At 31.3% G+C, this 15,066-nt stretch overlaps 1 protein-coding gene across 2 annotated transcripts in view; it reads right to left on the bottom strand.

Moving 5' to 3' along the window:
* LOC145287914 (uncharacterized) overlaps nucleotides 1-15,066 on the bottom strand; it is a 1,114,340-nt gene that overhangs the window by 412,227 nt on the left and 687,047 nt on the right. For both annotated transcript variants that reach the window (XM_080135863.1, XM_080135862.1), the window contains exon 6: nucleotides 11,029-11,116. In XM_080135863.1, the coding sequence (XP_079991989.1) occupies nucleotides 11,029-11,116 (88 nt within the window). The remainder of the gene's footprint in view (nucleotides 1-11,028; nucleotides 11,117-15,066) is intronic.

Below are 15,066 nucleotides of genomic sequence, written 5' to 3'. Positions count from 1 at the left end.
GTGGTGTCGTTATAAAATTAAGAGTACTCAATAAAAGAAGAGAAGATATATTTTTATTAATATAAAACTTACATCTGAAACATTAGCATGTTCAGTGTATCGACATTGCAAATTTGTTTGTATTAATAAAATATATATAAGAAATTGAGAATTGTTCTTATTTTATAAATCGTCCTTGTTATTTGAAATTTTATTTAAAATTAAAGCCGTTAGTAGCCATACAATGTAAATATTTTCCGATTTTGTATTTTTATCTTCAATTTTTTTTTTTTTTTGGCGATAGACATCCTCATTATATAAAAAATATTTGCATTAATGGTTTCTGACAGGTTCATTTATAAAAATCAGATTTAAAATAACAATGCTTTATCAAATAAGAACAATTGCCAATTTATTCTTCATTGACGCTGCCACATGGAGCAGTTATCGAATCGGGGTTGTCATACATATCAAATATCCAGTATATCTACAAACAAAAGAAAGGGGAAACTTGAAAAGAAAAGAACTGTATGAAACGGTGACTATTTTTTTCTAATGAGAGTATCTATGAGTAAAAAAAAAATGTAAGATTATAATTTAAAAAACTAAAAAATTTTTAACATTATAATAAAAATTGAACTAAAAATTCATTATAATTAAAAAAAATTTAACTAAAAAAATCTAAGATTATAATTAAAAAAATTTTTAAATTCAAAATTATAATTGAATTTTTGAAAATTTTAATTCTTAGAAAATATTTTGTCAGTTGTTTTTAATAATATTTTCCTTTTAGTCCGTCGTGAAATGGACGTTTGCTTTCGTCTTTAATTTCTTTTCATTATAACCTTTTGTGACTGGTTTTGGTTAGGAATTGAACTGAAAATTGCCGAAATATGAAAGTTCTCTCTTCTGTTCTTCTTCAACTAACTGTTGCTTTCTATTTTTATACACAACCTGTAGATATAGTCTTAGTTTAAGTATTTAAACAGTCTTTTTGTGTAAAAACCTTGTTTAGTTTAGTTGAATATAGTAAAACCGCTACTTCTACTAAAGAAATTACACTAACAATTCCATTTGTTTTTAAATTCTACCACAAATTAATATTTCACTGGGCCATTTCTAAGATATTTTTTTATTTTATTTTATTGATTTTTAAATATATCTTAACATAAGTACAATTTTTACCTGTGAGGCAACAGTGGCTAATTGGTTAACGACACTGACTGACGACCTTCACTCCACAAGGTCACTTTCACTTAGAATGTTGGCAACCCTCATATGGTCTCTCCCGTAAGTACCCGATATCTTTCTACAAAGATTTCTGACTAGAAAAACATTGGAGAAACTAATGTCACCAATAGAATTTTTGGATTCATACAATGTGATGAAAATCACTACATGCATTATTTTTAATTATCCTTTATTTTATAGTTCTTAAGACTTACAAATGCAACCTTTGTTTTTTAATTATTAATTTATATGAATTTTCCAAGTTTTCCACAGTACACTACATGAAAATTAAGGAAAATGATTTTATTTTTTCAAAAATATTTTTACTGTTCCTCACTCCAAACAATATTACAACTGAGACACAAGGGGATATTGTGAATTAAAGGCCTGATTTATAGAAGGGCAGTCTAAGTGTGTATACGTGAGATGAGGGGGCACAGAAAGATATTTGTTTTCATTATATTTAAATTTCTGCATGTTGGAATAGTCGAGGAAACAGGGAGCACAAAGACCATTCAAAAGGCAGGCGGCCTGAGACCTTTACAGTGAAAAGGTAGGATTTTGCTGCGAATCAAGGGTGATTATGTTGAAGGAGTACAAGTACAGTAATTTCGTTTGCACGCATTCTGTCGTAGTACTTGTAAAACAAGCACAGATATGCAACATTGTGGCGATTGGACAGGTCCTAGAGCTTTGTAGACAGTGAGAAACCTGATAGGTTTAAGACTCTTTTTTTTTTTTACACCATATCTAAGAGGTAGAGACTAAATTGAGCCTTTTCTTCCCATGAACGACCTTTCAATAAAACATCACTGAGATCTATATTATTCCTTAATTGGAATTCATTTTTTGAGATGAGCATTATATATATTAATTTTATTTTTATTTCGGACTACTAGTCTCATCTTTATTAGTTGTTGTTTTTCATCTTTTATTGGTTTGTTTATTCACAACGTTTCGGCCAACTAATTCCTCTGGCCTTCGTCAGGTGGTAACCGCGACGGATAGGAACTTCGAATCTCCTAACTGCATTCTCAGCCATCACTGCCATCCGCAGTTGTTGTCGTCTCACCACATTTTGGCCAATTAACCTCTGGCACGCTTTGGGTGGGATTGAAACTGCTATCTTCAGATAATGTTCATCTGGAACTGTAGAGATTCAACGTCTCTATCAACTGCGCCCCGGGCCCCGAAGGGCGATCAAGGTTGGATTCTTTGATCTTATAAATCCACTTTTATTTATTATCTGATCATAATAATAATATATATACCAATCGGTACGGACCCGACTATAATAATAATATAATAATATATATATAATAATAAAATTAATATATATAATGCTCATCTCAAAAATGAATTCCAATTAAGGAATAATATATATACCAATCAGTACGGACCTGACTATGGAAGATCAGATAATAAATAAACGTGGATTTATAAGATCAAAGAATCCAACCTTGATCGCCCTTCGGGGCCCGTGGCGCAGTTAATAGAGACGTTGAATCTCTACAGTTCCAGATGAACATTGTCTGAAGATAGTGGTTTCAATCCCACCCAAAGCGTGCCAGAGGTTAATTGGCCAAAAATGTGGTGAGACGACAACAACTACGGATGGCAGTGATGGCTGAGAATGCAGTTAGGAGAGTCGAAGTTCCTATCCGTCGCGGTTACCACCTGACAAAGGCCAGAGGAATTAGTTGGCCGAAACGTTGTGAATAAACAAACCAATAAAAGATGAAAAACAACAACTAATAAAGATGAGACTAGTAGTCCGAAATAAAAATAAAATTAATATCACTGAGATCTATCTTTCACAAAAAAAAAAAAACAATATCGATTGTCATTCATCTTTTACTGTCCAACTTTATGTGATTGATAAGAATTATTAAAAGTCATCGTCTTTGAAAACCGAAAAAGTTTACTGAAAGAAAATTTTTGTCTAAACAAGCATAACTATAATAAAAAACAAAGAAAATGGTAAATAACCATTTGTCTTTTGCTTTGAGGAAAACAAAGAATCTGAACTGTTAATCTTTCACCCATTTTTTACTTGATTAAATCCGGCCCATTAGCGAACACCAGAATATGTATTAAAAGAATAATAATGAACTAAAATAAAATAAAAATAAACAAAATCCATCTGCACATTGTAAAGCTGATCTTTTGTCGATTATTTCCATTGCCACGAATGAAAGAAAATCTTATTGTTAAAGAAAAGATAAAAAGGGAAGAAACGTTTTACAAGAAAAGAAAAAAAAATGGTTGAATTGTAAAGTAATCTCTGAAGACGCTTTGGTAAATATGGCTGCTTTTGAAAAGACTTGATAAATACACACACACACACATATATATATATATATATATATATATATATATATATATATATATATATATATATATATATATATATATATACTAATTTATAAAATATATATGGCGATTAAGCTACACTGAATATTCTGCGTTTCATCCACTATAGGATGAATAAGACAGAGCAATTCGTTTATTATAAATTTCATTATTCTCAAAAGAAAAAATAAACAGAGCATAAGAAATAGGTAAATGAAAGAATTGTTGGGGAATTCATTTATATTGAGAAGAATTCAAACAAAAGAAGAAGGTTAATTCTAGTGCTAATGTAAATGAGGAGTAAAATATATAAAGAATCGGCTCAGTTAGTCTTTAATGCCGATCAAAAGTTAAAAAAATAAAAAAAAGAAAAAAGAAAAGAAAAATCATCCTTTGTAATCATTCTGTTTGGTTCAAAGATAACATTTTATAAGAGTTCTTTGGAAAGGAATAATTTGTAGAAAGCAGGTGGAATATTTTTTTTTATAAATCCTATCTTACTTTCTTTAGAAATCCAAAAATGTCCAAGTTAACTTATTCAAAAAAGATTTTCATGCGATCCACCTGTTAATCTCGGTCTCTCTCTCTCTCTCTCTCTCTCTCTCTCTCTCTCTATATATATATATATATATATATATATATATATATATATATATATATATATATATATTTCTGCGAAAATGTTTTTTGTTAATTATATTTCAGCTTTTTATTCATACCAATCCTTAATTTATGAAGCTCAATGTAATTACAGAGCATATAGCAAATTAATGACAAAAGTCTATATTGGTATAAATAAAATAGGAAATATAATTGAAAACATATATTTACGCAGATATATATATATATATATATATATATATATATATATATCTACTTCTACTCCTATATAAAAGGAACTTTGCGTGTGTTTGAGTTTGTTCTCTATGGACTTGAAAACACTAGGCCGATTTTTATGAAATTTCACACGAAGGTACTTTATGTACCTGGCAGTGTTTTTAGATAGGTTTTGTCTCGGAATGTCTTTGATAAGTATCGATAATCGAAATAATCTGATGAAAGAAGGAACAGGAGATTTTCACCAAAGTTAACACCTTACACAGTCTAACAGCAAAAGTGCATTTCAGAAGTTTTATTACCACACAAGCCGATCGGCCCGTGATATAAACTCAACAGAGGTTCTTTGTTATGATTGAGGCGTGTTTGAAATGAACGTTTCTGTTTAGAGCACAATTGAAGCATGATACTTGACTTTTGCATAGTGTTATATAAAGCACTCCGAGCTCTATACATCGATTGTCAAGATTTCACCTAAAATATAATTTATCATGTTAAGAATTATGTTTTGAGAATTTAGTTAGATAGGAATATTAACAAGTATAAACCTTCTTTCAGAGATTATTAAAAATAGAATTATGTTTAAAGTGTGTGAATTTTAGCTGAAAGAAATAGATAAACATTAGGTTAGACCTAACAGTTGATGAGTTAAACATCTGTGATTTAGCGTGTGACGTAACACTCAGCTGATCAGGATTTTCGAGTTAGTTAAATCTGAGATTCGAGAGAGTTAGTATCCGAGATTGAAGACGGATGGACGTGCGGGAAGCGCGCACAACCGAAGAGATGTTGCAGCCGTCTGGAGGATCTAAGAAATGAGCCATCAGACAGAAAAAGTTAGTCCCAAATTAAGGTACTGTGAATTGTCTTTGTGTTACAACCTGTACACTCAACAGCGTAACAGACGTTCAGCTAGGTCACGATTACATGATTCAAACGAGTATATACACATCACGAGCAACACAATAAATAAGGGTTCAAATAGCGAAGAACCACTACAGAACTTTTTATGACACGTACACACGTTCAGATGAACTCTTCGTCACAAGTAGCTATCTCTGTATGCATGTTGGTACCCTATTATGGCATTTAATTCAAACCATTATATATAACAAAATAATTTTATAAAATCAACAGTAGGTTCTCTACAGTGCAATGTATTGTGGACTAAGTCACTGTGAGAGGCACGTGAAGCTTCTTCCTGGTGCACCACAATGGATCCCCAAATAGAACAGGTAATCAATCGATTTGATTAAAAAATGGACAATTACACAAATTTCAATGACAATAAAAATATGGGAGTGTCATTCATCCAATCACGGGCAATGTCGAGTTTCCCTGCAAGTATGTATGTGTGTGTATGTGCGCATGTCTCTCTCTCTCTCTCTCTCTCTCTCTCTCTGTCTATATATATATATATATATATATATATATATATATATATAAAAAGGTAATAAATGAAATTGATAAAAATACAACCTTTAAGCAAAGCAAACCTATCAAGATAGTAAAAACCCTACATATAAGAAATAAAAGATGAGAATTAAAAGTTAAATAAAACTTTATATCATCAGATAGAAAAGGAAAAGGAAAAAAGAACCTCTTTAGGCCATGGCATTTCGAAGATAAATGCTTCTCATCAGAAGAGAAAAAATTTTTTTGCAAATGTATATTCCTGGCTTTCCTCCTTTTCTGATGAGAAGCATTTAACTTCGAAATGATATCACCTAAAGAGGTTCATTTTCCTTTTCCTTATTGATATGATGATATAATAAAGTTTTAACTTTTTATTCCCATCTTTTATTTCTTATATTATAATATAGAATATAATTATTAATATTTTTTCAAATATTATCGTTATAAGACCCCTTTAGGAGAAGGGTAGCCTTCTTTGCTTCATTACGAATAAGTAGGAAACGTAAGCTCACTGAAACATTGTTGAATACTATCTGACCTGTCTAGTCAGTATTGATAGAACATTATTCCCTTACTTCTCGTGTTAATTCCAAATAGCTTTCAATTTGAATGCCAGTCTATGAAATCAAGGATGATTTTGTGACTGAGTCTGAATCCCTTAACTGGCAGTAATTATTGTGTCTTACAATAAAAGCATAAATTCTAAACACATGTGTCTGTAGGTTTCAAAATAATCTCTACTATTATATAAAATAAACTTTGTGTGTATGAGTTTATTTCTCTATGGACTTCTAAACTGGCTCGATTTTTTTGAAATTACACACAAATGTACTTTATGTGCCTGGCAGTGTTTTTAAATAGGTTTTGTATCAGAATGTTGTTGATAAGTAACGATAATTGAAAAAATCCCATGGAAGAGGGAACAGGCGATTTTGATCAAAGTTAACACCATATACAGCCTAACATCATAACTGCATTTGAGAAGTGTTATTAAAACGCACAAGCAGAAAGGCCAAGCATATAAAATCCACAGTATGCTCTTTGATATAACAGAGGCGCGTTTGAAATGAATGTTTCTGTTTAGAGCACAATTGAGCCATGATACTCGACGTTTGCATTTTAAACTTTAATTCAAGCCATTATATAAAAATAATTTTATAAAGTCAACGGTAAGTTCTCTACAGTGCAATGTAGACTGCAATGTATTGGGGACTAAGAAACTGCAGAGAGGATTGAAAAATTGGTAAATTTTACAGATTTCGATGACAATAAAATATGGGAGGGTGAAACATTCGTTGATCCTCATTCAATCCTGGGCAACGTCGGGACTCCCTGTAAGTTGTTAATAATTATTTAATATATATATATATATATATATATATATATATATATATATATATATATATATATATATATATATATGAGAGGGAGAAAGAGGGGTACGGTCATACTTTTGGTAATGACATTCCAATAAATATAATAGACACAATTAGATTTGAAACTGTCTTAAATTATTCCATAGTCTATATTGTTATAAATTGAACCATCCGTGTCTTCCATTGCTAATATCACCAGTATAATCCTTTTGAGAAATGAAACAGTTTCATTCACAGACAGACACTAAATCCCTAGTGTATATATATATATATATATATATATATATATATATATATATATATATATATATATATATATATATATAGAGAGAGAGAGAGAGAGAGAGAGAGAGCAAGTGTGTCAATGGTGAACATTAGACAAACAAAGTAAACCGAACGTCTGGTTGGGAAGAATCAGTCAAATTATGTCAATTTTCTGAGTCAACATTTTAGATTTTTAGTAAAAAAAAAATAAATAAATAAAATAACAAAAGAAAACTTCTTTGAACGTTTTAAATTAAATTCCGAAGCAATAAGATGATTTGCCAGACTTTAAACTCAAAATAAACACGCAAATATCCCAAACTAAAATGTATGCTGGCGTTTGCTTTATTGTAGCGAATTCTTGCCACAATTACGTCATATTTTTTAGGCAAATAAATTTGTTTGGGCCCATTTATTTTCGCATGTATGGCCTTCTATATATATATATATATATATATATATATATATATATAAACAAATTAAAACAAAAGTAATGCAAAAGCAAAAATCAGACATGAAAATATATTATTTGTTTTTCTATTATTTTTGTTTCAACTTTGCAGATTATCACGATTTTGCATCTATTCCATTTCAACACACACACATTCATGCATACATATACAGACGAAACACTAAAATGAGGAAAATTTTGACACTGTACTGAATAACATACAGAAACTAGTGTCTGCCTGGGCTGTATTCGCCTAAAGGAGCAGGATGTATGGGTCTCTCAGAGACTGACCATTAGCATCTTGCCACTATTGTGATCTGATGAGGTCCCAGTATCCAAAACTCATGACAGTATATCAACATCATGAAACAATCTCCATCACGAAACTAGCCAAATATTTGGAACAAGACTCTCTTACAAATCAGACAGAATCAGATCACAAGACATAACCCAAAAGAGTCGTCAAAGACCTTCCATTGCAGAACAATGGGTCTACTAACAGCATACGAAGCATTTTCTGGATGGATTCATCGAGAACTATATAGATAATGAAGGCTCTGTAGACGTCTAAAAAAGGATTGTTTCCTTACGATCAAAAGAAGATTATAATGGTACCCAAGATCAAGGCCTGGTGACCAATTCTTTAAAGAAGATGAGTGGTCTTAGTAATGACAAGTGCAGGTTCTGCCACACAGAACTGGAGAGTGTGAGCCACCTGACATCCAACTATTGTAGCTGTCTTTCTGTTAAAGGACAGCTACAATACAATGTGCTACTATGGAGTGTGTAAATATCCTCACCAAATAATCTGTAAGCGTTTAATATCGAATGTAGCAGCAAATCCTGGGAATATATACCAGAAAAACAGTTGAAATTAACAGTTTATTAATTAACATTATTATTAACGGTTTATTAATTAACATTATTATTAACGGTTTATTAATTAACATTATTATTAACGGTTTATTAATTAACATTTTATTGATTAACATTCTTATTAACAGTTTATTAATTAACATCATTATTAACGGTTTATTAACATTCTTATTAACAGTTTATTAATGAACATTATTATTAACGGTTTATTAACATTCTTATTAACAGTTTATTAATTAACATCATTATTAACGGTTTATTAATTAACATTATATTAATTAACATTCTTATTAACAGTTTATTAATTAACATTATTATTAACGGTTTATTAATTAACAGTTTATTAATTAACATTATTATTAACGGTTTATTAATTAACATTATTATTAACGGTTTATTAATTAACATTATTATTAACGGTTTATTAATTAACATTCTTATTAACAGTTTATTAATTAACATTATTATTAACAGTTTATTAATTAACATTATTATTAACAGTTTATTAATTAACATTATTATTAACATTATTATTAACAGTTGGAAATAAGTCATACACCATCCACTGTGACCATACGATTCCTACAAACATGTAGTTAAAAAACATATCTATTAAACCTGACATAGTGATATGGGACAAGAAGGAGAAAAGTGTCCCCCATGATGCTGGCTTAAACAGAACTGAAAGGCTTTATGTAGGACATAAAAACTGGAATCTTAGGAAGATTTCCATAGTTCCAGTAATTATAGGAACAACCGGGCTCCTGAAAAAGAATTTCAAAAAGTACTTAGCAAATATACCCGGTGAACCAAATGCAAAAGAGATAAAACAATTATACTTAAAGGAACGGTTATAATTTAAAAAAAAAAAAAGATTTCTCGATTAGAATGTATGAGATAACGACTGAATGTCTAGCATCTGGTAGCATGACCCTTCCCAGCTAGAGCAAAAAAAAAAAAAAAAATTCTGAACATGAAAGAAATCTTTTCAAAACAGTTATCACAAATTTTTCCATTGTTTTTTTTTTTTTTTTCCATCTTTGAACATCCCTTCTCCTTTATATTTTTTCCAGTCGATTTCCTGGAGTAAATAAATCACTTTAATTATTGCAACTCAAATTTGGTCCAATCTTTATTTTCATATCTCTTCAAGTCACTTAATTCATTGCTACTGTCTTCTAATAACTTATAATAATAAAAAAAATAACTTGCGCAAAACTAGATGAAATTAGATTTATGCACGCATCTGACCGTGTATAGTCAGTACTTACCATTAAATCACATTAGTTATTTGGCTTTCTCTTGGGAATGATTTTAATTTGTTATTGGAAACGCATCTTAACCTTTTTTGAGACAAGCTGGCCAAATGATGACCTTAAGATAATCATTTGAATTTATTAACAATGCCATCTAATAGCGGATATTAGACACGGATGACCGAGTGGAATTGGTATGGTGAAATCAGCCCTAGCAAACTAACATCTTCTTCCACTTAACAGCAAACAGAAATTTTCATTCACAATTAAACAAAACATCATTAATATTTGTTTAATTGCCCGCATGTGTGCACAAATAATTCTGATAAACATGATATTGGCCAGGACTATGATGTTAATATACATATTAGGGTTCTTTTTACATTTTCTTCAAAAATTTCTTATTTTGTTCTTGCTGGGGAAGGATCGTGCTACCAGATGCTAGACAGTCACTCATTATCTTATAATTTCAACCGAAAGATCCTTTTAAAATTCTAAGTATTGTTATTCAATTGTTTTATCTCTCTTGGCCTTGGTTCACCGGGTATATTTCCAGGTAGTTTTTGAAATTTCTATTCATGAGTCTGGTTGCTCCTATAATTAATGGAATGATGGAGATCTTCATATGATTCCAGTTTCTTTTCATGTCGTACATAAGATTTTGGTATTTTGTTATCTTTTCCCTCTCAACTCTGTTTAACTCAGTTTCATTGGGAACACTAACTTCTAAGGTTGATTCTTTCTCCTTGTCAGGTTTATTAGCTCCATTTTCTAGGAAATTAACACTCAATGACGAGAACAGTAGTCTAAAGAATCCAAATAATACGAAAAATCAATCCGCATCTCAAAAATTCAAAAACATAAAAAGGAATTTGTCCTTCAACAATGGAGTAGAGGACTTAGTTCCGGTTGTATAGAATTGAAACAAAGAGAATAAAATGCTAATTACGCTGTGGTGGTGGTGGTGGTGGTGGTGGTAGTGTGAACTTACCATTCGAATCTGTCGGTTTCTATTGCTCGTACAACATTCATGTACAAGTTAAATGTGATGCAACTGACCCATAGCAGAACAGCCCAATCTGTAAAAGAGAAGAGAAAAGAAAAGGAAATATTTTAAAGATTCATGCAAAAATCATACTATCTTAGGCAAAAAAAAGTTATAAAACAAACATGATTCTCAAGAACATTTGATACTGAATAAATGATTCCAATTCAAATTCAGTTTCTGGGATCAGTACATTCATGCCAAGGATTTCACAGGAGATTTTTGAAATCATTTCTTTATTCTCCTCCTTGACCACACTTTGCTTCTGCAATCAAAAGGCAGAGTCTAGTGGGAGGCATTATTTGAAGCATACAGCACTCCATGAGGCTAAGGAGACCTCTTGTATCTCTCTTCAACTTGTTGTGATGTCATTTTTGGTACATGCCTTTGTCACCAAAGTTTTCACATCGTCTCTTAAAAATGAACACCTCAAAATTGCCTTCTTACAATCATCTACATAATAGGCATCCTACATCAGTAGCGATTACGTTAGCTCATATCAATTTTGACAAGGGTCACATGAAGTGCATGATAATAACCCAGGTCTGCAAAGCAGAATTGTTCCCAGAAATGAGTAGTGTAAAGTTAAAACAGGAGGCAATAGATCAAATGGTAGACAAAACAGAGATATGAGAAATGATGTCTCGTTTTGCAAACTAAGAGAAACAAAAGGTTTGGAGTCTCTATAATGATGCTACACAACTGAGACACCTCCAACAATGTATAAAACATTGATTATTGCAAATTTCAAAATGTTAGCTCGATGTCTCTGTCAACCCTCTCGAAAAATCAGTGCAGGCTGATTTTTTTTTCTTTATAATATATACAGTTGGTGACACCCAATAATCGACTTTTGAAATTACGCCAATTTTTTCCAACTTTTCTGTTTGCTTTGCCTTATTTTTCTCTACGACATTAATTTTGTTACAGACAAAATCAAATAGTAATTCCCATAAGTTAAACAGTACAATCCAAAAAGATTTTCTGAACGAGAAAATGCATACACTTTTGATTTATGATTTTTTCCAATGAATGAAATGTTACAATTTAGTTCTCTTTTGAACTTTAATTTTGTATCTGGTACCCCTCTGTCAATTTTTTCTGTGTTTGTTAACCATGGAAATCCCATTTCCCCCCAAGTTTGTTCGTTTATTATCAAGATAACACTTCCTGAATTGAGTAACAATTTTATGGTTTGCCCTTTTATTGTTATATTTTGGTACTTTCTTCTTTGACCCTCCTTCGTTTCAGTTTTAGACAAAACTATATTCACTTTTGATTGTACCTATTTACTATGCCTCCCCACGGGACAGAGTTAGACACCAGGGTCGTTTTTTAACGTGGAGAAAAGGCACAAAAATAAAAATTGTCTCAGTCGTGAAGGATTTCTCCTCCACCGAAAGAGAACAAGAAATAGAAGTGCAGCATCTGAAGAACAGATACTACACTTTGATGGTATTTATTTGCTCCCCCACCGAGCAAATTAGGCACAAGGCCAATTTTTAATGTGAGGAGTGAAGGGAGGGGGAAGGGAAAAAGGGGACCAGCTCCCGAGAGGTGGGAAATGGGAGCTGGTTAAAGGTCAGGCATGTGGGGTTGCCCCCACATCTGGTCTTTGCTTGCAGTATCTGCCGGAACAGAAACTACACTTTGATTTTGTCCCGAAGGCCAAGCATTCACTTTTGATTGTAACTTGGTTTTTACGCGTCTCTATTTTGTCAGATAACGGTAATTTTTCTGGCCTACACGCATATTTTATCTTCAAAGAAGTCCTTTTTATATGGTTTCCACCACACGTATTGAATATAAATTTTTTTTTTCTATACTTGGATTCGACTTTTGTCTTACAGTCTGTATCCGTGATATGCATTTCTCTTTAATCTCATTATTATCTGGCATTCAACTGTCACCTTTTGCAGTGTAACGTTTGGGTCCTGTTCCATAATACTAAATGTTCTTCCTCTAATTTCTTTGTTCTTTGGTATCGTTAGACCTTGGACAAAAATTAGACATTTGAATATATGGCTTAATAATTCAATTAATTTAAATGCCTCACACTGTGTGTTCATCATATCTACATATGTGACAAAATCATTGTCCTCTTCTTTTACAATATTTAAACACTTATATCGCATTTGAAACAAATTGTTTTATCGAAAATTTTAAACAAATTTGAATTGTTTCACTAAATGACATTCCCTTAAATTTTATGGAAGGATCAAATTCGCGTATTTAGTAGTTTTTTGTACTCACTTTTTGTAACAATAGTGGGATTTTTTGTAAACATTGTTTCAAACCTACGAAAATAAGCCAATTATAATAAACATTGAGGTCGGATTTAAATTCTTAGAGTGAATTTGAGATTACTTTAGATGAAAAAATCATCAGACCTGGAGATTTTGTAACCCTAGACAATACGTCTTTCAAAAGTGATTTATTTTCTTTTGCCTGTTGTTTGAATAAATTTTCAAACTTCTACTGTTATTGGTGTTGTCTTTATTGTTCCAATTGTTATTTTTGTAGTTTCAATTGTTGATGTTGTTGGAATTGCTGTTGTAACCTAGCTTGTAGCACTTTCGTTAGTTCCAAAGTCAGTTCTATTAAGTTAAAAAAAGAAAACTGGGAAGAAAGAAAAAATTACTTGCTTTCATTATTTTTTTTTTCACTCTGCGGGTTGCTACAATTAGTTCCTTGTTAGATTTTTTTTCTAAACGTGTCAATTTATTATGAATCCTAAGTCTCCTACAAAAGGGATATATCTTGTTTGAAGTAGCTGAGCGGTCTTGCTTCAGTTCAAGTAATAATTTGGTAAGTCGTCGTACTGCATGAGTGTCATAGCTGCAGCTAGTTTTTCTAGTGAGAGGCTTGCATACCTTTTGACATCTCTCTTCAAGTGGCTCCACCTATCGGTACTTATGGCTTTTCCAGCCAATCACAATCTTGCAAAGACGAAAGACCCAGATGTACTCATATTCACTGCATCAATTTATTGTTAAAAATGTAACAAATCGTGTATATATTTTATAATTTGTGCTGCCAAGCTTAGGAACATGTAGTAGAATGAACATGAACTAAGAGGATTGTATTGAGATTTTTCTTACAAAAATGAAACCTCTAACAAAAATGTTTTCAACTCTGATGAAAACCAAAATAAAATAAAACTAAGAATAGTTGTAAAATATGACGAAATTTGGAGAATTTTAAGACCAATGAGAGATTAACCTCACAAAGTAAAAAAAAAAATTCACTTTAGTAGAATTTAGAAAGACAATTCACTTTAGTAGAATTTAGAAAGACAAAAGAAAGGTGGGAGTTAATAGCTTTAAAACAATGCGATTTCTATATATGTTTTCTTCTAATATCTTTCCTCACATTGGAAATTTTATTTTTCTGTATTTGAATTTTGGAGATGAGGATAAATAATTTATATTATTTGGGCTACTGTCTTCATCTTGGGTATTATTCTTGCAATATTTTGGTTGATGCAATCTCTGATCTTCTTCAGGTTAATCTTGGAATTTGTATGGAATTTTGAACAGGACCTTTTATTTAATCCATATAGCTTGTAATCGTTCCATCGGCCATGATTAGCTAGATGTCTTAAGTAATTCATCATTTTATTCTTAGTGTCACCCATACTGGAGATTGAACCTTCAATCTCAGGAAAACTGTCACCTAGCATTATTGCTAACACTTTTACTTTTTGTGACATGGATTAAATAAAGAGTCTAGTTTGAAATCTTGTACGAATTGTAGAATACAACAAGATGCATCTTATGGTGGGAAGTTACATCGGCCAAAACGTTGTGAGAATAACATCCAAGATGAAAACAGTAGTTCAAATAATCAAAATAATGGAAAGTTATTAACAAGAAATATTTCACAAATTATTTGATGAAATATTTTATAGAATTCGATTCTGTTATATTGCATGTATTTGTATCAGCTATTACCAAAGAAGGGTTGCACTATTTCCTTCAATCT

Source organism: Euprymna scolopes, chromosome 11, assembly GCF_053919585.1.
Source record: "Euprymna scolopes isolate OS-2025 chromosome 11, ASM5391958v1, whole genome shotgun sequence".
NCBI classification, from domain to species: domain Eukaryota; kingdom Metazoa; phylum Mollusca; class Cephalopoda; order Sepiida; family Sepiolidae; genus Euprymna; species Euprymna scolopes.
This window is presented reverse-complemented; position numbering and strand designations above follow the sequence as displayed.